The sequence below is a fragment of the Crocodylus siamensis genome, chromosome 3, assembly GCF_052110815.1.
Source record: "Crocodylus siamensis isolate JL-2025a chromosome 3, ASM5211081v1, whole genome shotgun sequence".
NCBI lineage: Eukaryota > Metazoa > Chordata > Crocodylia > Crocodylidae > Crocodylus > Crocodylus siamensis.
In genome coordinates, this window is record NC_143397.1 from 71,804,055 (window position 1) to 71,831,341 (window position 27,287).

Genomic DNA, 27,287 nt, shown 5'->3' on the forward strand with positions numbered 1-27,287 from the left:
TTTCCAGGCTAAAGAGCCCCATGGTTCTCAGCTTGTCATTGTAAAGTCTGTTTTCCTGATCTCTGATCATGTGCGTGGCTCTTCTCTGGACTCTTTCCAGCTTCTCCACATCCTTTTTGAATTGTGGAGTCCAAAACTGGATGCAGTACTCCAGCTGCGGTCTCACCGAGGCCGACTGCAAGGGGAGAAGGACATCTTGGGATTTGCTGGAGAAGCATCTATGGATACAAGCCAGCGTTTTGGTCGCCATACTCCTTCATATACTGTTCTTGAATACTGGCATGCTTTTAAGAAGATAATAAATTACTTTATACCTTCCTTTTCTTCTCTTCTCCCCGATTACCATGTCATGTTTTCTCCCTTCTGCCCAAGATCTCTCTAAAGAACAATTTTTATTTTTTCTAATAAGAAACATGACATGGTCTTTTGTAATAGCAAATGCTGTTATCAAATGTTGGTAACCCTGGTTTGGCCAACCCCTTAAAAAATCACTTGGAATATAAAAAAGGACCTGTGTTTTTTAATAATATCATTGAATTTTAAAATTCAAGTTAGTCACAAGTATAATTTGGTGCTTTTTCTAGAGTAAGCAAAGTATTGCACGAAAGGTAATAAATCATTGGGTAAGCTGTATTTTTGGACCAGAGATGGGGAAGAGTTCACTTTCATTTACTTATGTATGAACAAATATTTTCATGAAAACCTGTAAGGCATAAAGTGACTTCTGAATTTTTCCAGTTACGAGGGTATTAATAACACTGTCACTGGTCTTGTAAATGACTAGCAGTTTAGACTCTGGCCAGTGTGGAGTACAAAGGAGGTCAGTAGAACAGGTGGAATAATTTTTGCATAGAAAATTTAGAGAGACAGTAAAATAGGACAGATGGTATCCAGGCCTTGTCTGTTACAGGACACTTTTTTTTCCCCCATGCTGAAATAACATAATTGGTGGTGGTGGAGGGAATGAGTACATTATATCAAAAAATTCCTTGCTGAGTTTGCATTGAGTGATTTTGTTTTTTAAAGCTGTAATACAAATAGAAAGTACTCCCATTCTTTTTCCATGTAGAGCCTAAGGCATCAAGAACCAATTTCCTATTTATTAATAAGAATATTCTAATTTTACAGTTGGTTCGCTTGTGCATTTTAATGAAAGGGCTTGTGTTGGTCCCTACTTAGAGGGGCCTTTACAGTACCTCAGGGGAAGCTGAAGATACACAAGCAACTGTCAAGGACACAAAAGAACTAGGAGATTTGTCAGGTACGCAGTTGGTTTGGCATGTTGGAAAAATTCATGATGAGGAGAATGTTAGGCTTCTCAAGTTCTGTAGCTCCTGTGTAGGAGGGGGAATTGTGCTTCCGACTTTACCCAGGGAAATGGTCATAGCATATGGGCTAATTGCCTCTTAACTTCTTGTTTTCTGTAAAAACTTAAAGCAGACATTCTTGTGTAGAATTATTTTAGACAAACCTGGATGTTTTACAGAACTGAAATGCGAGAGTTTTTAGGGAAAAAGGGATCTTGTCACTGGACCATAATCTCCTGAATCCTGTTCTGTGGCTGCATCTACATGAGTGGCAGACTGCACATTTGTTAATGCACAGTCATTTAGTACTTGCTTAACCAAGTACTAGAAGACTGTGGAGGAACTGGTGTTGCTGCGCAGTACTGTCCCCACACGGTTATTTTTAGACGTTATTGAACAATAGTGATGAGCTACTGCACAGTAGATCATTACTACTGTGCTGTAGTGTCACTGTCATGGTTTGTGCCTGGAGATGCTATGTTGCCATAGCAACAACCTCTGGTGCAGTAGCTTGTTGCTACTGCATTGTAGCGTCTTTGTGTAGACACTCCCTGCGTGTGCTAATTATCTGGAAACAGTGAGGGAATTTCACAAAAGGGGATATGAATAAAATAGTGATAGGATCCATATATGATCGTAGTGAACAGATCCTGTTCATGCACTTAAGAATAATGTAGCTTGTCAGTAGAAGGTGGAAATTGAGAGCTACTTTTTGTTTAAAGTCCTAGGATGCTTTTTTGGAATTAGAGACTTCTTTCTTTTGCAGTAAAACACTTTTGAGGCTACTGTTTAGTCACAGAGGCCACCTCAGTTTGAAGATGACCAAGAATTCTTGAGCTAGATTGTACCTTAGACATTCTGAACTTATTGTTTCTATAAACTGTGCCCCAAAGCTGGACACCAGGCCTCCTTAGGCCCCTCCCCTCCTTTTTTTGGATGAAGTAGCATGAACTTGTGTGGCCACCTGCTGTTTATCCTCTGTTATTCAGGAGTACAATGCTCAGGTAATTGGCAGGAAAAAAAATAATCTGTTTGATAAGTTTTTGGTTTGTTTTTTTTTTCTTTTTGGTGCAGGAGACTCGAAGGTTTTTCCACTGCTTAACCACACTCAGAGTTATTGCTGCTATCCAAACTCAGTTTCTCGTGCTGTAATTTAAGATATTACTGGATGGCTTTTTGTCCTTTTACCCTGTGGCAGTAGAGGACAGTCTGTTCTTCTTTTCTCCTTACTTATTATCATCCTTCATGTCTCTGAAGATTCATCGAAATACCCTTCCAGTCTTCTTTTCTACACCTCTGTTTTTGTTGCTCTCCACTGGGCACCTTTCTCTGCTGGCCTCTCTCCAATCTGTCCATATCTTTCTTGAAGTATGGTGCCCAAGACTGTATACAATACTTCAAGTGAGCTCTTGCCAGTGCTGACTGGAGTGGAAGAATTGCTTCCTTTATTGGGAAACTGTCTACAGTGAAAGTGCCTGACTAAGTCAGTGGTTTTCAACATCTTATCTTATTTTGTAAATGTGAAACCTTTAACCCTTCAATCCATAAGATGCAGATTTTGAGTAGTTTCATACTCGACACTTAAATACCATTTGTGTAAGTGGAATAGGATCTAGCTAGCCCATAAACCCCTATATAAGGGTTTCAAATTTGTATGAAAGTTTTGAAGTAAAAAATATAAAATAGTCACTTAAATTGACTAGAAAACACCCTGCAGATGTACCTGTGGAAACTTTCTTTTTGCAGTAAAACACTTTTGAGACTATTATTTGATGTAATCAGTAGAGTATCAGATTTTGAAATCTTTATATTTACCCAAGCTTATGAAGGACTAAGGAGTTTTTTTTATTTATTTCCCCTCTCTCTTCAGGAGCCTTTTGAAGATGGATATGCAAATGGTGAAGAAGGGACTCCTACAGGGGAAGCTGCTGCTGCTTATACTGCTGATAGTAAAGGGGTAGTCAAGTTTGGCTGGATAAAAGGTGTATTGGTAAGTGAAGATATAATTCCTGGTCTTTTTAAATGTGATTAGTTTTTATATTTTTATATGGGCTGGCAGGTGAGTGACTTTCAATTTTCCTACTGAGAATAAGTCTCTTTCAGATAAGAAAGTAAGAATAAAAACAGCAGTAACTTTGGAGGGAGGATGTGATGGTTGTGCAGAGTTGTATATGTGCATTGCTTTTTTTTTTTTTCTCTTCCCTACCCTTTGCCCCCTCTGCCAGTACATTTGTGCTTTAGGTCTAAAAAGGTTTACTGTTATTTTCCACACACCCAGCCTCAACCCTCCCCTGCTCTTGTGATAATAAAAGATGCAAACCACCACACGCATACAGGTGTTCAGTTTCTCCTGGGAGAATCACTGTTTTCACAGTAGGAAGTGAAAGGGTGCACATGTTCCACTTTTTCTCCTGGAACAGAAATGGCTGCTCTGACAGAAAAATAACTTGACAACCAGGTAGAAATCACCCTTGGGAAAATGTCTTGAAGGAGATTTGGACATCTACATACTTTTCCTCCAGCATAACTCCTGCTGGGAGCCAGGAGAATTGGAACAGGAGGGAAAGGCTCGCACATCTTCCTGATAATGCAGTAGTCCTGGTCTGTAGAAGGCATGGTGGACAGCTGTTCCTGCATGTCCCATAGACCAGGAGGTGATAAGCTGTTCCTGGTGTGCCCTACTGGTCCCTCTGCTTGGCTTTTGGGCACCAGCATGTGGGTGTAGGGAACAGTAGTATCTCCTACCTGCTACTTCCCCTTGCATTCCTCCTAGCCCCAACCCCTCCCCACACACGCCTGCCCAACACCATTCAGTTGAGTGGCAGGGTGGCGAATTCTTTAAAAGCTGGTGGAGCTGGGAGCTGGGCTTGCGAAGGCTTTCCTTGAGCTCACTTCCTGGCCCAGCCAGCTTTCCTGTGACACTCCATTTCCCCCACCCCTCCAAACCCACTCGGTTAACTGGCTTTTAGATTGCTACCCCTGCTGCTCAATAGGGTTGTATGGTGGGGTGGTAAGGGGAAGTGGGCAAAGGGGCAGTGCCATTCCTTCTGTTTTGGTTTCTGGCAACCAAGCAGAGGAAGTTGTCTAGTTCACACTGGGAACTCTGTGAGATGTGGGCAGAGGGCTACACTGCTTCTGGTGCCTGGCAGCTGGGCAGAATTAGCAGTGAAGCAAAGCCCCTATTGCTTCTCACACCAGTCTCAGGTATGTGAAGCAGGTGGGAGTTTTGCAGAAGGGCTCAATCTGCTCTCCTTCAAGCACTAGGAGTATGTGGAGGAAGCAGCACTATAAACCCTTGGCCTGTGCTTCACCCTGGAGCCCTTAGTGTGAGAAGTAGGCTGGGGCATGCAGGCGTAGGGTGGGCATGGCTGGGTTGAACTGGAGCAGCAGAAACTGGAGGATTGGAGCAGCCTGTACCTCTTTTCTGGACTGGTCTAGGTAAGGTACAAGGAGCCCTCTCCCAAAATCATTTCCAGCAGTGGAAACCTTTCCTTTGCTAGAAATGAACACTTTTATGTGGCCAGTGCCTTCTGTATATTTCTCTGCTTAAAATTACATGTTGCTGGGGTACTCAGCTTTATCTCAGTTTAACTTAAAGTTGCACTTGCTTTGTAACTATCCTATGCTTAAGTGGATGTTTTGGATTGAAACAGATGAAAATTAGTTTACCAAGGAAGCAACTGGTTCATTCAATACTAAAGTTTTTTGTTCAAGTTAAAAATCTCCTCTTGGAATGTAGGTCTTTTAATACAAATTCAGAACTACACCTGTCTTGACACTTGGTTTTTCTTTCTTCTGCCTTCAAGGTTGCAGGTAGCCAAATATCCCTCTTTTTGAGGGAGGAGAGAGAACTTTCATGAGCTGTGTAGAAGCATTATCTGTTTTCCTGCTAACGTAAACATTAAGAGATAGATAGATAGAACAGTCTTAAAGCGGTCATAAAGCTGGCTTTTAAGGCCAAGAATCAAAATCTCAGTTGGTCTCCTTGACTTTGCAAATAGCCCAGCCTTGGATGAAAAAAACATGTTGTATTTATGTAGATCTCAACACAAATTGATTGTTTATACCTCGGTATAGACACTTGTCAGACATGCACATCCTCTCAATCCAGAATTTGTAATTTAAAAGCTTGCTGGAATAATCACTAAATCTTTAATAATAAGCCCTTAGGGCTGTTTCTTTTCATTGTTTCTTTTCTATTTAGGACATGATGCTTTGAATAGGAAATAGCTGAAGTACTAACCTTTTCATCTGAGTTTCTGCTTCACATAGGCTTTGTAGAAGAGCTTGTAATGAGTGGGCTTTCTGAGTCTGCAGAGCCAGACACCTTCTTGTTCTTAATTCTCCTAGGAGTTAGAAGCTCTCCCCCCCCCACCCCCCAACAGCTTTTTGTATTAGATATATGAATGCCAAAATAATAATCTTATTTTTTAAGATCTGGTGCTTGTCTGTGGTTGTAGATTTACAAAACAAACTCAAAATTATTTTGTCAAGAAGTAAAAATAGAAGTAAACTTTTAGGACTTCCTGGTGACTAAAGTAACTAGGCTGCAGAGACCTTTCCACGTTTGCCACAGTTGTATGAAGAGGCTGAATTTGTCTAGTGAAGGCACTGTCTAGTGCTGGGGAACCAAGTAATAGAGACCTTGTCAGAGAGCACCAGCACCATGTTTTTTGTTTGTTCCTTTTGAAAGCTGGGATTTTTCTCAGCTGAGAAAGTTGAGTGGTAATAGGCATGCTGCACAATGAAGAGAAACTCATTGATCCTTTTGACCAGTTAAGCATTTCTGCAGTTGGTTTACAACCATAAACACTAGCGAGTCTCCTATTAGTGATGTAATGCAGTTGTCTGTACCAGGAAAAAGGTATTCCAGACAATGTATTGCATCTCAAAATTAAATGTATTAGTTACCATACTAAAATTCTATTTAAAATATCTGTAAATCTTTAAAATCCTTTGTCATACTGCACAATGTCTTGCATTTTCCTAGGTACGATGCATGTTGAATATTTGGGGTGTGATGCTCTTCATCAGACTGTCATGGATTGTAGGACAGGCTGGGATAGGTATGTGTACAATTTTAAAACAACTCTAAGTATTATTTTGTTTGGCTAGCACAGTAGTCATGCCTGGGGATTTAATAACTTCTGAATCAGTTGTGAATCACTCAGTCTACAACAAGCTGGAGAGACTGAACAATACATGTGTTTTTGATCAAATAGATCAAGAAAACTTAAGCTAATGGAAACATCTTTTCACTTATAATAGAAATATTCAGGTTATATATGCCTATTAACTTTTTTTCAGAACATGTTCTATATTTAATCAGTACCTGCTTCTGAGGCCTAGATAGTATGTTCATAACACTCTAATTTGTAATTTTGCCTTTTAAAGGCTTAGCCCAACATTGGAATAAAACAGGCTTCACACTGCGGGCATTCATCCAAGGGATTCTAAGGAGAGGAGCTGTTGTGATGTGATGTTTTTTAAAGGAGTACTGTCCTCTTCCATTGTTTTCCATTGTGTTAGTTGGATTGGGGTGAATGGTAGTAGAGGAGGCTCTGTGCGTGTCTGTATAAGGCCTTTGTCTAGTCTAGTACCCAATAAATCTACAGGACTACAGTTTTGATATGGTGAAGCAAATGACTCCTGTGATTTTTCTGAAATATACCTGTAATATTGTTACTAAAGTGCAATTCTTTCTCAAAAGGTCTGTCTGTCTTAGTTATTGCAATGGCCACTGTTGTGACAACTATCACAGGACTGTCTACTTCAGCAATAGCTACAAATGGATTTGTAAGAGGAGGTAAAAATTAGTTTAAGATTTTCACTTTAAATTTGTATTTTTTATTGTTATGATAAAAAAAAAATGTGACTTAAAGATCAAGTCCAAAGCTTTTCATTTTAAATATGAAATTTGAAGGATCCCCAGATTGCAGAATCTGTTTCTTTTCCATTTCTTTCATATAACTGCAGGTTATTCTTGTGAACCACCAGAAAACCAGGTTGTATGGCATTAGCCACTTGCAAATAATCGGTTGTGCTTTTTTTCTTTCTTCCCTGTAAATCTTTAGCTTGTTTAGAACATATGTGGGTTTTGGGGTTTCACTTTAAAGGAGGAGTCAGCTCCTCCTTTTTGTTGTCACAGTTTTGAGCATTTTAGAGTTCCAAAATTGAGCACGTGCTCTAAGCTATAAGAAGTTTAAGCTTGTCAGTATTGGTGCCTTGGAGACAAATTTTATTAGGGCATAAATCATACTCCCAGGTTCACCTAGTAGGTGTATATCTTGAAAACGCTTATTCAGTGTTGTGGAGATGAATTGTGGATAACAAGAGTTTACATTTCTTGTTGAACTTGAGTGAAATAAATATCTGCTTTTTTTGTCATAAAATGTACTGAGGTTTGTTTCAGTTATAACTGATCCATGAAACTAAGACTAATTATTGGATGGAAGATTCTCCCAAAAGTTGCCCTTTTAGATAGCTTTTAATATTGCTTGTTATGTAATGTTTTGAGACTGACTGACTCTGACTAGCTTACAGTGTTGATAATCTGTAGCTGGCAATCCTGCATCTACAGAATGATTAATGTGGAGAAGACAAATTTTACTGATGACTACTCATAGTATTTTACCATTTTATAATAACTATTTTACATCTTTACCAATTTTATTACATGTTTGTGCATCCCCCAGTCATCTTTCAGGCATAGAGAGAAATCCATCTTCTATTGCACGGCAGGAAAAATGGTTGGTGGGGTAGGGGGAGCAGAATCCGCACAAGTCTGTTATTATAATAAAGAATATTGCTGAGGCGTGTAGGGAGGAAGTCAGGAAGGCCAAAGCACAGTTGGAGTTGCAGCTGGCAACGAACAAAAAGGGTTTCTACAAGTACGTTAGCAACAAGAGGAAGGTCAAGGAAAGTGTGGGTCCCTCCTGTAAAAGACCTAAGGATCCAAAACTGAGCGGAATTCGTAAGCGGAGGTAAGAACTTGGATCCAAGTTCATGAAGAATCTAGGTTCTGAACTTGCTGTCAACTTCGTTGTTGGAAACGTAGGCTTCTAACTGTGTCTAAATCTTGGAGTCACTTCTGAGGACAGTAGTCAATAGCTGACTTGATGGACCTTCATCAATCTGCATTTCAGACAAAAACATTTTGAATATCTACAAAAAAAACATGGGGCAGGTGATGCTCTCTTCTCTGTTCCTAAGCCCTAATGTTCTGAAAATCCCTTGGATTTTAAAACCCTTTTTACCCGCCCAATACCTTCAGAGGTGGGCCTGTATGGCGATTATCTACACTGCCTCAGTGCTGAGCCCAGGCATTCTTATTGGGACCACACGTTAATGGAAGGAGACATGATTGTGGGATCGCGTATTAGATCCCATCGTGCCTTATGGTTAGCGCAGGGGGAGCTTGATCCTGGACTCCCTCTGCACTGGGAAGAAGCAATCTCCTGTGGCTGGGAGCCCCCTTATGAGGGGCTCCCAGCTGTGGTGGCATTCCAGGCACACCTTAGGTTCAGTGATTGCAGCTGCTGCAGTTGATCTCCTGGTCTTAGGGATGTGTGAAACCTCCCTGGGGCTGAGGGATTGCAACAGCTGTAGTCTCCCAGCCCCAGGGGTGTGTGAAACCTCCCTGGGGCTGAGGGATTGCAACAGCTGTAGTCTCCCAGCCCCAGGGGTTTCATACATCCTTGGGGCATCTGAGCCCTCTGGTTCCTGGTCTTGGCTTGGAGGCAATGTAAGCAAGTCTTGAAACTATGGATTACAGCTCAAGCTTTGGAATCTGAGGTTTAGGAATAACAGTTTAGCAGTATCTTCACAGCGGTGATGCTTAGGGGGTTAGAGCTGGAATTCAACTGTATTAAGGTTCCTTTCTTTGTGGTTTTTGGATAAGCAAGAAGTGAACTCAAATTTTTATATTTCAGTCTAAAAAAATTATACAGAAGCCACCTGAGCTTTCCTTGCTGATTTTGAGATCAGGGCCATTTTTTTAACTTTTTCAATTTTAAAGGATAATAGGCCATCTGGTGAAGAGTTTGCTCTTCTGAGTGGGTTATTGAGCTTTTTGTGCAGTTAGCCAAGATACCACAGGTTAGGATATGTTTCTGCAATGGCTAATGCTACTACAGACCTCTACTCCATACTTCTAATTTCTCCTTTCTCCATCCAGCACCTACCCATGCTGTCCCTGCCCTTAGTCCCAGTGAGATTTTCTAATAGAAAGTTAAAAACAAGGCTTGAATTGGGACTTGTTCAGCAAGTATCTGCCCTAGCAGTGTTCTGCCTGACCAGATCAAATAGGCTTTAATGTTTTTGTTCTCCTTTGATCAGTAAAGTATTTGACAGGTCACTGAGATAGTTGCCAAATGGGACTTTAGTTTTAGTACTGAGGCCTTTAAACAATCCTCTCTCCTGACAAATGGGGTTATGTTTTCCTTTCCTGCCTGATGCTCAGGGCTAGATCCTTGGGCCCAGTGCCACAGTTTTGTGCTGTTGGGGGAGCACAGAGCCACGTGAAGGAGCAACCAGTGTCCAAGTGGTGCAGTGGTCTTTGTGGAACTGCAACAGCTTAGCATAAGGGTGTTTTTTTTAGTTGTTCCACCTTTATATAAAAGGAGCTTGTTTTTGCTCTTGGCCTGCCCAGGTTCTAGAGACCTGAAAAGTAGCTTAGTTTTCTCCCATCTCCAGCTGCGTGATGGAGAAATGCTATTCAGCTGACAATCTGTCCTTTCTTAGAGTTTCCCACCCCCCCACATGAGTACTTCTTTCCTGTCAAATTTTATTAATGATTTGGTGCCCTTTTCTGTAAAGAAAAAATTTCCATTTTTTAATTTTCTGTGTTTTTTTTAATTTCTACTCAAGAATTATCATTTTTTTTCCTTGGAAATCTGGTCTTCCTGCTGTGCTTTCTAAGTTTCCTCTAGCTTGTCTTTCATTTCTTGCCTTGATTTTGGTTTTTGGGATTTTCAGAACTTCTCAAACAAATTTCAGTCCTACTTACTGGCATATTTTCCTTAGTTTGGTCATGGTGAAGGTTCTTTTTTAGGGAACAATTGTTCTAGGAAGGTCCAAGAGAGATCTTTTAGTGAGTGTATTTAACACACCCTGTTGTAAAGAAGGATTTAATTGAAAAATGGCAGGGGGTGAAAATTCTACAGTGTTGTGTTTTTGTGTTTTTTTTTTTTTTTTGCCCTTATCTACACAGTCTTGACCAAACCTCAGTGAACTAACAGAATGCTAATTGGGATTAAAAGTTTTATTTATAGTGCTTGCAAAACTGCCTAGCCAAATATATAATATTTTTTAATTTTATTACCCCAAAGCTGTAAAATTCCAACTTAGTTGTGCACTTAAATTGTCAAACAGTACATTTCTGCATCTTAATTCATGTCTGGGTGGTAGCAGAAGGCACCAGATTGAAGCCATTTAAAACAAGAAAAAGTATAGTCTCTAGAGAATTCCAGTATTACTTTAAAATGTAGGATGCAACATACAGAAAGCAATTAAGAAGCACTTTAATACTATTGGCATTGTATCCATTTGAATGTTTAGAGCTGTATGGTTTATCTACAATCTTAGATTCTTCAGTAATGTTATTAATTTTTTATTTTAGGAGGAGCATATTATTTAATTTCCAGAAGCCTGGGACCTGAATTTGGCGGTGCGATAGGTTTGATCTTTGCATTTGCTAATGCTGTTGCAGTAGCAATGTATGTGGTTGGTTTTGCAGAGACAGTTGTAGAGCTCCTCAAGGTAAATGGATTGCATTTTATGCCAGTGTTAATCTTTATTTTGATTTAAAAAAAGCAAGCATTATAACAGACAGGATGAACTTTATATTATAATATAATTTCTTTGAAACACTGCTGAAATTGAGACATTGAGCCTAGCACTAGAGATGCATTTATACACATTGTAATTTATTTTTTAGACTGGGATGGTTAACTGTTTAAAAATGTGTTCAGTGCAAAGCTAGTAAGATGTTTGTTGGGAAGTAGTCTTTAAAGATAAAAAATGATAGCTGTCTGAGAGTATATCCCTCAATTTAAAAAAATCTTTCTAAATATTTTAAGTTGGAAGACAATCAGATGGACTTTAGCTGGAAACTGTAGTCTAATACTTCTGCATCGGAGGCTGGGGATGAGTTTAAAACATCTTAGTAGAAGGGAGAATTTGAACTAACAGTGAACAGTACATAAGAGTATATCAAAAACAATCTGTTGGCAGCAGTAGGTTGTTGATTTGGTGACGCTTCAATAGTCATTCACATTAAAGATGTATAGAGACGACTGACAGCTTTCATTTTAAGCCTGAGACCAATTTTCTGTTGACGCTTCATTCATAGTCGATAGCAAACGCAAACTTGTGTTTTTAGATATTATGCTTTTTTACTTTGTAACAATTTCCTCAAGCTACCTATTCCCTGAGCCACTATGTATTGTGTAACAGGGAACGGGCATATGGCATACATGTGTGTAATGGTTTTGTTCTCTTTTAGGACAATGGTGCACTTATGGTGGATGAAATGAATGACATCAGAATTATAGGAGCTATCACAGTAGTTATATTGTTGGGTATCTCTGTAGCAGGAATGGAGTGGGAAGCAAAAGTAAGCCATCATAATATTAAAATTTTATAATTATAACTTTATTAGTATTAGTATTTTGCATGTTCTGTATTTGAATTGAGAAGGAAAACCAGCTTTACACCCCTTTCCCCCCTGCACCCTACACATTTTTATTTTTTGATGTAGCTTATTTGGCTTCAGTTCCATAAATAATCTCCTGGGGTCTTTGCATGTTGCTGCAGCAGTCTGGCAGAGTAGGAAACCTAATAATATGGGAGAGCTGTTCTATGACCATAACAAACACCTTACTGGTTTTATGCCTCTTTAATTCAGTTTTAAAAGTCCTAAACAACTTATTAGTGAAATACTTGTTCCTTATGATTCTAGGGTATTTTTAGAATGTAGTTACTGAAGCAAACTAGGAATCATTATACTTTCAAACAGTTTGTGCCCAAGACTTGGGTTTTAATTTGCATGCATTTATCACTTAAGGTGGGGTTTTTCAGGGGTGGGGTTTGAGTTCAGATCTTTGCTGGTAGCTTAGGTCATCTTAGTACTTAAACTCAGTTACAGAGCATGAAAATTAGAAAAATATGAACTAGTCTGCTTCTAAGTAAAATAACAAAAGTAAATGTCTTTTTTTATACTTATATTCATTTTCAGTCATCTTGGGTATTAAATTATAGAAGATTAATGATTATTCACCCAATAGCTAATAAAAATGATGCTATATAAGGGTGGTTATTTCAAAAGCTTATATACATAAATAGTAAGCCTTAGCTTTGGGTGATGTCACTTTCACTACTTGAAATTGAAATGGTTTTGTAAATCTTACTACAGATCACTTCTTCCTGAAATAAAAGGACTGACATAATAATATTCAAGACCTGGTTGCTTTGTTTTCATTCTTTCCTGTATGCTGGGAAGGATCTACTTTCTTTGTAATATTTTGTTTTCCACAAACCTTGCCTGAATTTGGAAACTGTATCTTTTTAAAGAGATTGGGCACTTTCATTAACATTTAACACCAAGTCTTTTAGTCTTTTTAGCTATCAGGTACTTGGTAGGTACTTGCTTCTGATTCTTATCCTTAAAATTTCAGGCGCAGATTGTTCTGTTAGTGATCCTGCTACTTGCTATTGGGGACTTTGTCATAGGAACTTTTATTCCAGTGGAGAGCAAGAAGCTTAAAGGTTTCTTTGGTTATAAAGGTATGTTAGAATAGTTAAATATCTTGTAATGCCGAGTCTTATAGAAGAACACTGATGATTTTAAAACTATTTGAATTGGTTGAAATGTTGCAGATACTGTATTTCCGTTCTCCACATGTGCAATATAGCATGGTTTAGAATTTTTGCAATTACAGTTTTTGTCTGTTCCTCCAGATATTTTTTTGGTAATTTAATATCCCTAAACCTTTTAAATTAGCAATAACATTTCTTCTGGTAATATCGTGCAAGTTACATTTATTAAGTACTAGATATTGCATTATTGCTTTCAAATTGGGTGTTTCTCTATAAATATGGGTTCATATGTGGATGGATTTGTTTTCATTTTAGGGCCAGAGAAATTTAAAGGCAGGTGTGGGTGTGGATGGGCTGGCTCCAGCATCCTTACCTGGGGTCATTGGGCCTCCTAGGGTTGCAGATGTGGTGATCCTGCCACTTGGAGCCTGACTGGTAGCCGCAGCATGGCTTTGGGCAGGCTCTGCTTTTGCCCTTGTGTGTGCTGCTCCACTTCTTTGCACAGTTTTTTTTGACCTTTGGATATGCAGAAGTCAAAAAGAACCCCTGCACTGCTACCTTGCAGTGGGGAGAACAGCTGAATGTGTGGTATGTGGCACCACGTACTACACGACCACACTCACCTAATGCAGCCATTGTGTAACTAGGGACCAGGCACAGGTCTTGGGCCAGATTTAACTTGGACCAGTTTTGCAAAAGTGAAAAATATCCAAGTGGAATTGCTAAATGTTAAAGGCTTCATATAAATAAAATAAATTTAAAAAAAAACAAACCAAACTTTTTTTTAACAGCTGAAATATTTACTGAGAATTTTGGCCCAGACTTCAGAGGTGAGGAAACATTCTTCTCTGTGTTTGCCATTTTCTTCCCTGCTGCAACTGGTATTCTTGCTGGCGCAAATATCTCGGGTGATCTTGCGGTGAGTAGTGAATTGTATACTGTTGCTTCCTGTAAGATTTATGTATTGGTATTTCAAGTATTCATTGAAATGTTTCTTTCAGGATCCCCAGTCAGCCATACCTAAAGGAACGCTGTTGGCCATCTTAATTACTACTCTGGTTTACACGGGAGTTGCAGTATCTGTAGGTAAACAGCTGATTTTATTTTATTTTTACTTCCCAGGGTGTGTTTTGATGTGGCTTGTTCACATTAATCTTTCATATTTAGATTAAATAAGATGCCTGTAGTTAGGATTTTCTGTCACTTTCCTTTTGTAAACCCCAGTATTTCAGCTGCTTCAGACTTGTCAAAGATTGTGCAGACTGAAATATTTGCTGTTTGTTCTGCTTTGGTCTGAATAATATTGGGTTCCACAGTTTCAGAAAATGAAGATAATTAGAAGAGACTTGAATCAGTGAGTCTTATGCCATTTTAAATACCATTAGTGTTTCCATCATTTTTAGTATGAGTTTGCCAGGGTAGGGTTCTGGGGTTGGAGAATTGCCTTTTGCCCTTATCAGGGAATACTTAAGTAAATTTGTCTGAATTTTGTATAACCCTAGGTAAACCAATTTCAGTATGGTCAGACCTCTTCATTTAATGCTCTGCACTGCTCTAAAGCTTCAGTGAGTAGCCGCTTTCCTTAAGAGTTTACTTGTTATCTAGGAGGAAATAACTTACGTTATCTAAAGAGCATGAGTTTAACTTGCCTTTTTATCACTTTGGTCTCTTTCTGTACTTTCTAACCTTGTAAATAGACACAGGACTGAAAAGCACCTCCTGAAACAACAGCCCCCTTCTGTCACAGGCATTACATTGCATCTTATCCCTTTCACAAATTTGTAAAGCTCTGTCTTGAAAGCAGCTGATGATTTACCCTGTCTGCACCCAGTAGAATCAGCCAGTAAAAGGCTTTAGAATCTGGTTATTTCTGACCATTACAAAATTCTTCTAATTTCCAGTTTTTAAATTTATTCATGGCTAGTTTATGCCCATTTGTTCTAATGCCAGCTTTGCTCATTAGTTCTTCCTCTCTGGTGTTTACCACTGATTTTTCATATTTAGGTGGCAATTTAATCTTTACAGCCTTCGTTTTGCTTGACCAAACAAGCCAAACTCTTCCTACCTGTGTGTGTGTGTTCTGATCATAGAAGGCCTTTTTTGAACACACAAACACAGGTGACTATAATTATATACATTATTTCTAGATGAGGTCTTACAAATGTGTTGCACAGTGGCATTAATACCTAGTTATGGGGAGAAACCCCTCCTAAGCTATGGTAAAATCAAAGCTGCATTATACTGGTAGCTCATACTCATCCTGTTATTGTTTAGTATGCTCTGGCCCCTCTCTACCTGTATAGTTGTCAAATGATGAGTTCCCAGTTTGTAATAAAAGACTTGTTTTGTTTGTTTGTTGTTATTGGTCCTCAAGTGTGTGATCTTGCATCGTTTGTACTACTGAATTTTATTTTATTTCTAGTACATCAATCTTCATAGTCATTGTGTCTTGATTCTTCTGTTTTGATGTCTCCCACTTTTTTTTTTTAATTATTATTATTGGGTCAATTAAAACCTTTAATGGTTTTGATATAGGTTTGATGTAGGTTTTCCAAAACAGTCAGTGAGGGAAGGCCTGTGTGTCAGAGGTGTTACAGAGACTGAAAAAGCACAAACAGCTCTAAGTTGGGCAAGATAGACCCCTGGCATAAGCTCATTTAAAGCAGCTATTCTCAACCATCCTGAGCACAACAATTAAGACTGGACTATTGATTTTAATAAAACATATTAAGCAAGATTTGATCTCAGAACTGGTGCTTCAGGAATTCCATTTACAGCTGTCTTCCTTTCACCGTTGTCTATTGCTGTCTCCCCATGAGCTGATTCTTTTACCATCCTTCACTTCGTCTACTCCCTTCTTCCCCAGCTTAACAAATATGGTGACTTACAGTTGATAGACTATTAAAACGTTGGCATCTACTACTTTTGCTGTTTGTTTTAGAAAATCAGTTTGTCAGGGAGTGCCCTCCAGGAGACTTATAGATACTCAGGACTTACAGATACTTGTCTGATCTCAGAGAGTAATCCTTGAAGTCAGCCCAGGCTTGGCTTCTACAGCGTATGTGGAGCCTGAGCTCCTTCCACTCCAAGACCTTGGCCTCACAGTCCCTCACTCACCCTGCTCCCCCATGGCCCTGACTCAAGGACACTGCATCCTCTTGCTCTCCTAAGTGAGAGACTTTGTCCTTTGGGGTGTAACCCAGTGCAACCCACAGTTCCAAGCAGCACAGCAGACAGACAGTCTCTTCATTAAAGGCATTTGAAGCAAAAGCTAGCCAGCCAGAGGATCTCTGTCCCTGTAAAAGGGTCAAACAGTCCTTCTGTCCCCAGTCCAACCTGCACTTCACTGAACACCCCCAACATACTCAGTTGTTCCCTTTCACTTTTTTTTCGGGCTCCCCAGAGCATTTCAAACTTTTGTCCCCCAGGCTCTTCTGGCCTTGGACTGCTTTTTTCATCCTGCTTTCCCCTGGACACCATCTGGGTTTTGGCTATGTCGCTTCTTCTGTTGATATGCCAACACAGCCGTTCAGGACAGAAGTTAAAGGTCCATTTTCTTCTTTCTTATAGCCATTGTTGGCACTGAGACCCTCCTTTTGTGCACAGCCTAACGATGTAAGTTATACGATGTTACTACAACTTGAATGTCATTAACACACACAAATCACAATGGAATCTGTAGTCCACTGGTTTTCATGTAGATTGCGCCAAATTTAAGTTTTCATGAAGATCAGGTAGCATTTTTGTCCCATTTTTCCCCTTTCTCTATTTTGAATGATCATTTTCTGTTAAGCCTTGACTACCATTAAGTACATTGGTTCTATATAGGATCAGTACCAATATAAAGAAAATTGACTGTATCAGAAAATGTTGGATTGTTTTTTTTTGCCTGATGTGGCTGATTAATTTGGCAAATAAATGCCCTGTGCATGTGCGCAGCTGCAGTGCAGCACGTATGTGGCGAGGAGCACAGCCCAGCAGCATGGAGAGCTGCATGCAGCTGGTAAGTCTGATAGAAAGGGAAGGAGGAAGGAAGAGGTGTGGGGGGAGGCAGATCAAGGCTTCTGTGATGAGGGAGGGAGCGGGGCTGGTGTGGGGTGCGGGATGGAGCCACAGCTCATCTGGTGGGGGAGGAGGATGGCTCCTGCCGCTGAGCACATCTTGGGAGAGCATGGGGGGGGAAGGGCAGTGGAAGAATGTGCCCCTAGATCTGAGTGCAGGGTGTGGGTGGACATGCTGGGGCTGGGGCTGTGCTGGGCTCTTCCTGGCAGGGGCTGGGACAGGTGCTGGGGACAGGTTGCTAGCCCAGGGCTCCTCTGACCGGGCTTAGTGTGCTGCAGGGGGCCTGGCTTGGGCATGATGGTGCTTCACTGCAGGTGCTTCACTGCAGGGCTAGCCAACAGGCAGCTCCCTGAAGTACTTTCATGCCCCAGCCAGCCAGCTTGGCATCTACACATGATCTGTTGCACATGAAAACTCTGCTGTGCAGTTCATTAGTTTTGTGCACCCTAATAGGGGCACACATATAGATGCTGAGACATTTACTGCATTAGTCAGCTGTGCAGTAAACATCTTGTTGACGTGCTCACTGCTTATTAATATTTGCGGTGGGCTTTCCACAGACTTAATGGCCTCTTATTAGAATCTGCTCCTGTTTTTGTAGCAGGAGGTGTGGGGGGTGGGGATCTAAGGGGGAGGTGGTGTATTGGGGAGGAAGTGTGTAGTTACATTAAACATTTTTATACAGTGTGGATGTAGAAGGTGGTAGGATTATGGTGTCGGAAGCCACTGCAGTTTTGACATACCTAAACTGTTTTTAGTGTGTGACTTGAAACAGAATATGTGTAGGGCTTTTTAAAAGGTAGGCTTGATGCAATTGGTTATTTTTCATTTGACATTGTATTGACACCCACATGGCTCGTGAGCAGGGTTGGAACTTGTTTCCATACACAAAATCTTTCCACTTAAGTGAACTAAGAGGTTGTAAGAGGATGACATCTAATATGGGGATCAGCCCCAAAGGTGGGGGTGAAATGCATACATTGTGCATGTGAGTTTTCTGATACTTTCGATATAAGAGAGCCTAGTGAGACTTTGGGATCATGAGCCCCCTTCCAGAACGGGACCTTGGTGGCCAAAAGTTCTTCCTTTTTTTCTTCAGTCTGCTCCAGCTCTGCCAAGTTTTGATCACTTCAGCCCGGCCTCTTTCAATGTGTCCCAACTCTCTTTCATCTTTTTCTCATCACAGACCTTTTCCTTGACACTTAGTTTTTCCCTGCTTCCTCCTACCGATTCTTAGTCTTCCCAGTCGGTCCTGTCTCCTCCTTTCTCTTGCTGTCTCTTACTAACATCTGCTTCTGTTTTTACAGTGGCAGGGGGCAGAGCATTCAATTTGACCACATGTCCAATTTAAGGCACTATACAAGCCTGCTATAAAGAGTTCTGCATTTTCTTTGTTTGGTTGTTTATATAGAAAATAAACGTTTTTATGGCTTGTTTGCCATTTTTGGCATTTTTAAATTGGATTTGTGTTGTAGCCTTAACAGTTATGCTATGATTTCTGTAAATTGTGGCATAAAATGTAAAACCCAAGTACCCTGGTTGAGAATAGCTCCTTTCAATGAGCTAGTGCCAGGGGCCTATCTTGCCCAACTTAGAGCTGTTTCAGTCTCTGTAAACATCTCTGGAACACAGGCCTCCCCCACCGACTGTTTTGGAAAACCTATATCAAAGGCAGTTGCCATTTAGCCCATTTGTCTTCACTTTGCTTTAAAAAGCTAAACTTTTGGCTTAAATTAAGGTTGGGGAGGGGGAGAGGTAGATGGTTGGCATGGAAACGTAAGGTTATCATAATTTGCCAAAAGCTGCCTAAGTAACTGACCTCGGGTGTCAATAGGAAGTGTTCAGTCACCTTAATTAGTGGTGTTGAGCTCTACTTGTATATTGTCTTGTTGCTTTAGTTGCATCATAACCAAATTGTGCGTGTGTAACTTCTTTGTGTTTTATATTGACAAAAATCTTTCAGCTGGGGGGGAGGGACCAAACATAAGTTGGGTAATTTTGTACTTTCTAATGCCTGGGATTCAAGATTGAATTATGCTGGTAACATCTCCCTTTAAAAGGAATGTTTTACTAGCACATTAGCTTTTGAAAGTTTAATTGAGCCATGAGAGAGTGTATTCTTTAATTCCTAGGACTTCCCTATCTGTCACTTTCTGAAGAGAATTAATTCCTAAAAGGGAATGCTTAAATGTTTTTAAGCATTCCCTTTAATTTAGACTTTTAGACTCCTTAGCTGCATCCAGACATAAAGGGCCATGTGCTTGTAGTGACACCATTGTCCTGCAATAGGCAAACTGCCCTTGCCCAGCTCCTCTGGGCTCTTCAGCCAGGGAGAGCTGGTGGCTGGGGCCAGGCACCAGAGGTGGCCCCAGCAGTGGCCTGGAGCAGCAGAGGCACAGGTTGGCTGGTATGGAGGCCTGGCCAGCAGCCAGATCATTGCTGTGTACAGCCTGGAACTTGTGTGCCAGTGCACACTTGTTATGTGTGCATTGCACTGATTTTTGTTCCATTCCCTTTATTTTTTTACTACTAGAAAATCTCAGTTGCAAATTTTGGCCTGCACTACAAATTTGGAGTGCAGTGTCAATGTTAATGCCATATACCGCATGTGGTGAACATCACAGAGGCTTACAATGCCACAAACCGCATGCCCCTGCATGTCTGGATGCAGCTCTTTCAGTCTTTTTAGGCTAAGGTCATTGTCGTAAACTTTTTAATTTTGTTTAGGATACAGGATGGTGACCATTATCTCGCATTCATACCTTGGCATCAATTATCAAAACTTTCAGAATGGTATGGTCATTTTGATAGCTTGAGCTATTGAGAAGCATGCAAGTTGTTTTAAATAGAAATAAGCTCACTTCAACCATGCATGGGTTAATAAAATTATCATTTATACTTTGAAAACCTTTTTTTGAACATGTGCTTGTAATATTGCTGTCTTGATGCAACTTTTTATTGTGACATAGTACATTGTTTATATATTAATAGAATAGACATTTTAGGAGATATACCTGCTGAGATAATGGTTTCGCTTTTCAGAACTATGCTTTAAGGTTAAATATTTTGTAAGACTATCTGTAACGTTCTTTTTAAAAAGTAATTTTTACTTGCCACAAGTGCCTGTGCTGCCATTTCATGTTAAAATACAGGCAATCCTCAGCCTTATGAAACAATTGTTTCCTGAAAACGATGTCTTAAGTTGAAACATAGCTGGGAACCAGTTTTCCCATAGTAATAATGTTATAAATGGGTGATTTGGTTCCTTTTACAATGGTGGATACAGCTGCATCCAGCTGGTAATTCTGGAAGGGGGTGGGGAGTAGATCAACACCCCTGCAGTGAAGGAGGGATTGGGGCTGGGGCAAGCGCTGCCCAACTGTGTTGGAGGGTGCAGGATGAAGGAGCGGCTCATTTGAGGGGCGGGGCAGTGGAGGCAGCTCCTGCTGCTCTGGGAGCTGTTCATCTGGCGGCTCCTGCCACTTGTCCATGAGGGCATGGGGTGGGGAGGGGATGAATCTGTTGGGCAGGGGCTGTACCACGCTGTGTTCTGGGAGGGTATGAACTGGGAGCAGGGTGCTATGCTTTGCTGCTGCTCACCCAGGCAGGGCGGGCATGGGATGGAGTTGCTGCGCTGCCTACAGATGAGTGGCACGCAGTGATGGGAGTGCCCCCTGCCTCCGGCTGAGCTGCGGCTGTGTCCCGCACCTGTCCCACCCCAGCTAGGTGAATGCCAGGAGGCTTGGGGGGGGGGAGGGATGTTCCCTTGGATCGGGGCACGACATGTGGGGCCTGGGCTGTACCATTCTGTGCTCCAGGTGGGTGGTGGGGGCTATGGTTAATATTTGGGTGGCTGCAGCCCCCTCATAGATCCTGCTCTGCTGCCCACTGTGATCTAAGAGCACACTTCCCCCCCTCCCCCCAAAGCCTCCCGCTGCACCCCCAGCTGGGGGGCCAGGTTGCAGGACAGAACTAGAGCTTGTCCGGGGGGGGCTCAGGGAGGGAGGGGCAGCTCCCGCCACTGCATACCACTCATCTGGAGGCTGCGCAGCAGCTCAGTCCCATGCCTGCCTTGCCCCAGCTTGAGAGGTGGCGGCAGAGCATAGCCCCACTCGCAGTACTGCTGTGCCCACCCAGAGTGCAGCGTGGTACAGCCCTGCCCCCAGCCCTGCCTCCGTCCTCCCCGCATAGATTTGGGGACATGTGCCTCCCTGTGTCTTTCTGGACAAGAGGTGGGAGCAGTGGCAGGAGCTGCCAGACGAACAGCTCCCAGACCAGTAGTATGCAGTGACAGGAAGCACCCTCCCTTCCCCACGCCTCTCGGATGAGCTGTGCCTTTGTCCTGTGTGGCCTCTTTCCCCCCTCCCCCCCGCCCGCTGGGCAGCATTTGCCCCAGCCCCAATCCCTCCTTCACTGCGGGGGCATTAATCTGTGCCCCGCCCCATGCCCCTCTCCCCTTCCAGACTGCGATGCTGGATACAACTGCATCTAGCTGGTAAAAGTGGAAACCTGTGCTGAAACCTTGAAATTAGGATATCAATTTATAAAGGTCGTAAGTGCCATTTGTTGTACCTCAATCGTAAGTCAAGCACTGCCTGTATTCAAATGTCCATTAGCACTCCGCTCCATGGTTGGGTGATAGATTAGACTTAGAGCTGCATCTAACCCCTACCTCCTGTACTGCCTTCAGGTTAGTTTCTTTGGTTTACTAGTGCAAAGAAGACCAGTTGCAGATGCATTACAGGAATGGAACCCCCTAATAAAGCTTTTCAAAAGATTCTGAAAAGGAAATACTTGGAAAATTATGCTGACTTCCATAAATGTTTCTGCAAAACTTTTTATATTTTTCAGATTTAGAATGCAATTAAAAATAAATAAAAATATTGGCACATCAATAATGAGAACAGAACCAAAAGTGATGGGTAATATTAGTTGCATGTAAAAATAATAATAAAATTGCCCTTTAACTTACACATTCAACAAGGGAGTAGGAGAGGCCTTTAGACGTGTTCTTACTATTACTGATGCATTCCAAACATAACTGCATTTTTATTATGAATCAAATAAGAAGTGGTTTTCTACAGTTTCTTTGCTTATTTGAGAGGCAGCCAACAAAAGCAGATTGCTTATATTTGTTGTATAAAGCACTTTTTTTAAACATGTGGTATAAAATATTTCATCCAAGAAAATGAGCATATTTCTGTTTTGCCAGGTCTTCAGAAAAATTGAAGGAATGATTTTGTTTGAATGCTCTTTGGTTATAATATATACTTTAAGAAAAAGATTAGAGATTGGCATGGTGTTTAAGTGTCATTATATTTTTGTCTCTGTTCCCACTAGGTTCTTGTGTTGTTCGGGATGCCACAGGCAACGTCAACCATACCATCTTCACCGAATGGACAAATTGCACTACTGCTGCTTGCAAGTTAAATTATGACTTTTCATCTTGTCAGAAGACAGAGTGTCCATATGGTCTGATGAATAACTTTCAGGTACAAAATCTTAATATTAGAGTGATGTTTTTGGTTTGTGGGTTTTTTAAATTCTATTTTATTCATCCTGTAAAGTTTTAAGAAGTCATTTTGAATAGGATACAGTGCTACTTGTAAATACAAAGAGAAACTAGTAATTTTCTTTTTTGGAAAATAAAGTCTTTTTTATTGATTTGTTTAACTGTAGTGATTAAAATAGTATTTCTTAAAGGCTTTCCGTGGAAGCATTTTTTTTCTAATGTATACAAGAGCAAGGTAATTCTAGGAAGTGTATCCATGGATATTGTAATTGGAATGGATCCTATTCACCTGATTGATGCATTCAAGTAATGAGTTGTAGGATCATTCATGTTTTAAAGTTATAAACCAGTAGGTCACCTTGGCAAGTATATGCAACTTAGTAACAAACAATCATGATGCTTGATAGTCGTAATTTCTCTATCTTCTTAATTTCACGTACTTTCTAACTTTGTTTATACTGCATTGAGTCGTGTTTAATTTCAGGGAAAACTAAAGGGTCATTGTTGAATCAAAACGTAGTAAAATATTTTTTTGTTCTTGCCCACACGTGGAAATGCTTTAAAACATGAATCAAATTCATTTTAATTTGAAAGTGTTTCGGAATTTGAGCTTTGTAACAAAGTCTAATGTTGTGCTGTCATTTAAAGGAAATACTGCTAAATTGAGGTCTAATGAATGCATTTAAAAGTGAAGGTGAGGTTGCTCTACAATAACTTTATATTTATTTAAAAACAAACTTGCAGACAAGACTGCAGGGAAGACTTTCATGGAGACTGAGGCCATGTCTCCATGAGTAAATTGATCAAAAGAGTTATTTTGGTACAGTCTACCCGTTTCACAATTAAGTGACATTTTTTCTTTTTTAATCCCAGAACACTGACACTGGAAGCTAGTCTAGAACAGCTTAGCCCACAGTAGTTATGCCATTCTGTTATAAAGACTAACTTGAATCCGTGTACAACACATGTAGAACTGAAAATTTAGAGAATATTCTTTCACTTACTACTCTCTTAAAGTGCTTAAAGTGTCATTTTCATTAGAGACCACTTTTCATTTGTATTTCAGCTTTTGTATTTTAAAATGGCCTGTAACTAGAATAGTATCTATTGCCAATAGAGCTTTTACCAATTACCTACTACAGCAAAAGTTTTTTTTTATCCAGCACCCATGGCGAATTGGGGGTGCCAGATGACAAAATATGCCAGTTACCTGAGAGGCTGCCTCTCCTGCTGCATCTGGTGTGCTGCTGCCCCTTCTGCCACGTCACCACCCCTCCTGCTGCGAGGGACAGGGAGGGGGGGCAAAAGAGAAAGGGGAAAAGAACTGTTATTGTGGGGGCTCGGCAGCACAGGCTGTTTTGCCCCAGGCTGTGGGGGCTTGGCGAAACCAAAGTGCCATGGTGGGGACTTCTGGTTTCATTTTTACCTTACAAGCCTGTGTGCCTGTTAATAGAGCATGCAAGCTTGTGAAGTGCCGGATAACATGGCTTTTACTGTATTTAGTTGTCAAGATTCGACTATGATGATTGAGCAATTATGTTTTATAGGGCTGTGTGAAACAGCACCAATCCATTTCGCCTTGAGTTCCAAGGTTTTGACGGAACAGCGTTCCATTTCGAATTTCATTTCAATTTGAAACAGCTGTTCCGTTTTGCTTTGTTGAAACAGCAGTGAGGCTGTTTCAGTGTTTCACTAGATCAGGAGGGTGGCAAGGAGTCGGCCCAGGGCTGACTCCCTGCCTGATCTAGCACTCGGGAGGGGAACTGAGTGACTAGTCTCCGTTCCTTTCTCTAGCCTGATCGCAGTGCTGGGGAGGGGAACTGAACCCGGGCTCAGTTCCCTTCCCCTGCACTGTTACTGGCTTCCTGCAGCCTGGCAACAGGAGACAGACAGGGAGAGCCAGGACTGCGCTTCTGGCTGTTGCCAGCAGCACAGCCCTGGTTCTCCCCTGTCTCACCACCTCGCTGCTGGCTGCTTTGAAACTCAAAATGTTTCAAAACTCTTGAAACATTTCGACTAGCCTTGTTTTGTTTCAAGGATGGTTCAAAGCCCTTCGTTTCAATTCAGTTTCACTGTTTTGAGCTCAAAATGTGTTGAAACAGTGTCAAATCAAAACCAGCAAAATTTCACACAGCCCTAATGTCTGCTTTAAGTGTATGTTGTTGTGACAAAAGTGAATTCTAGGATCAAGGGCTTACACAGACAATCACTTACTAAATAGCTTATCCCAGAAGTTTCATTTTTTTCTGACCCTTCAGGCCAGGCTTAGGGCTGGTCCTGCAAGTCAGATCAGGCTCAAGGATATAGCCCCTCCTCCCAAACATACTGGATCCAGCTGGCACCCACTCCAGGTGGTTTTGGACCCAACAGGAAGTCCAGCATTATGGATGTTCAGCTTTAGCTGCTGGAACAAGCTGTGGTACTGGCTTCTGCCTGTGGTGCTATTGGCATTCCAGTGCCACTGCTGTAGCCCAGGTGCTTGGCAGTCAAGCGGGCAAGAACCACAGCACTGGAGCCCCAATAGCACTGTGGGAAGAAGCCAGGCACTGTAGGAACACTTCACCTGAGCAGGTCCTACATTGTCCAGGACTTAAAAATGCTTTGCCCATAAGCAATTAATGAATGTCACAGTTAATTGGCACTATCTTCTGTCTTAGTATGGAGATCTGCTTAAGTTGAATAGACATAAGCTGTGTTTTGACTTATTGAATCAATGAGTCGGAAGGGACCTAGACAGATCGAGTCTGACCCTCTGCCACGGGCAGAAAGGAGCACTGGGGGTGGGAGGGGTCATAAGACCCCAGCCAGGTGCCTATCTAGTCTCCTCTTGAAGTTTTCCAGGGAAGGTGAGAGCACCACCTCTCTGGGAAGCCCATTCCAGGCTCTGGCCAGCATTACCGTGAAGTAGTTCTTCCTAATATCTACCCTAAACCTATCCTCCCTCAGCTTGTGGCCATCATTCCTGGTGACTCCAAGGGGGGCCCTGGTGAACAGACTTTCCCCGAGTCCCTGCTGCTGGCTCCTGATAAGGCTGTAGGCAGCCACAAGATCCCCCCTCAGTCTCCTCTTGCGGAGACTGAAGAGATTCAGGTCCCTCAGCCTTTTCTCATAGGGCTGGCCACGGAGGCCCTCAACCATACGAGTGACCCTCCTCTGGACCCTCTCCAGGTTCTCCACATCCCTCTTGAAGTGCGGCGCCCAGAACTGGACACAGTACTTTAGCTGTGGCCTGACCAGTGCCGCATAGAGGGGGAGCAAGACTTGTCTGGATCTGTTAGTGATGCCCCTGTTGATGCGTGACAGGGTGTGGTTGGCTCTGCCTCTTGCTTCGTCGCATTGGAGACTCGTATTCATCTTGGAGTCAGTCATGACTCCAAGATCCCTCTCTGCCTCTGTGCTGCTGAGAGGGTCAGCCCTTAATCTATAACCATAATGCTGGTTCCCTCTCCCCAGGTGCAGCACTCTGCACTTGTCTTTGTTGAACCGCATCCTGTTCAGGTCCTCCCACTTCTCTAACCTATCCAGGTCTGCCTGGATGCTGTCCCTGCCTACTGGTGTATTCACTTTACCCCACAGCTTGGTGTCATCAGTGAACTTGAACAGGGCACTCTCCACACCCTCGTCCAGGTTGCTAATGAAGATGTTGAACAGCACCGGCATAAGGACTGAGCCTTGGGGGACTCCACTGCCCACACCCTTCCAGGTCAACATCGACCCGTCCACCACCACCGTCTGGGTTCGCCCCTGGAGCCAGTTTGCTACCCATGTGACTGTGCATTGATCAATGCCACAGTCCCTCAGCTTGCCCACCAGAAGTGGGTGGGACACTGTGTCGAAGGCCTTCTGGAAGTCCAAGAAGATGACATCGACTTCTTCCTTCACATCTAAGCTTTTTGTTACCTGGTCATAAAGAGACCAAGTTAGGCAGGATCGGCCTGGCACAGACCCTTCAGGTTCAGTTAGTTGTGTTATGGTGTGTATTTTAATAGAAATCTAGTGATGCAATGACAGATCTTGATTCCAGTTTTGCTGGAGTCAGAAATCATCTGCTGATTTTTGTGCCATACGTATATGACCAGAGGATTCTCTGTTGGGTTTCAATCCCTGAAGGCTTTAAGTAGACCATCATAGGCAGAGTAAAAGAATTGAATAAGCAGGCCTCAGAAACAGACTTCTGAATTGCCTTAAGGCTTAGCACTAAGTCAAGTTGGCTACCTGAATATCAAGTAGCAGCTTCTAATCTAACATGACCTGCAAATTGTGAAATTTGACTTTACACATTGTCAGGGTCACCTCATTCACAAATGCTGATATCCTCTCCGGTGTTTTTTTTAACTTGCTTTTCTTCCAGTCAGCTAGCGTTAAATCACTGAAAAACAAATCCAGATTAAAAATTGCTCGTGCTCTTTCAAACCCTATTTTCTTTCAGATTTTTGTAGTGGTTTCAAGAGACTAAGACTAGGTGATGATGGAAGGGTTGTGGAATACTTGGGTATATTACAATACTGTGTGTACTGGACGAAAATGGAGCCAGGGTTACTGCATTCAGACAGTATCTGATGCACACATCATACAACTACCTTTCTTGC

The 27,287-nt window shown here is 41.7% G+C and overlaps 1 protein-coding gene across 1 annotated transcript in view; it reads left to right on the forward strand.

Annotated features, from left to right (window-relative positions):
• The window catches only part of SLC12A2 (solute carrier family 12 member 2), a 104,725-nt gene that overhangs the window by 32,956 nt on the left and 44,482 nt on the right, over positions 1–27,287 (forward strand). The window contains exons 2-10 of the mRNA XM_090038494.1: positions 3,178–3,297; positions 6,298–6,373; positions 7,018–7,113; positions 10,927–11,066; positions 11,812–11,922; positions 12,983–13,091; positions 13,916–14,043; positions 14,126–14,210; positions 22,527–22,678. Of these exons, the coding sequence (XP_089894620.1) occupies positions 3,178–3,297; positions 6,298–6,373; positions 7,018–7,113; positions 10,927–11,066; positions 11,812–11,922; positions 12,983–13,091; positions 13,916–14,043; positions 14,126–14,210; positions 22,527–22,678 (1,017 nt within the window). The remainder of the gene's footprint in view (positions 1–3,177; positions 3,298–6,297; positions 6,374–7,017; positions 7,114–10,926; positions 11,067–11,811; positions 11,923–12,982; positions 13,092–13,915; positions 14,044–14,125; positions 14,211–22,526; positions 22,679–27,287) is intronic.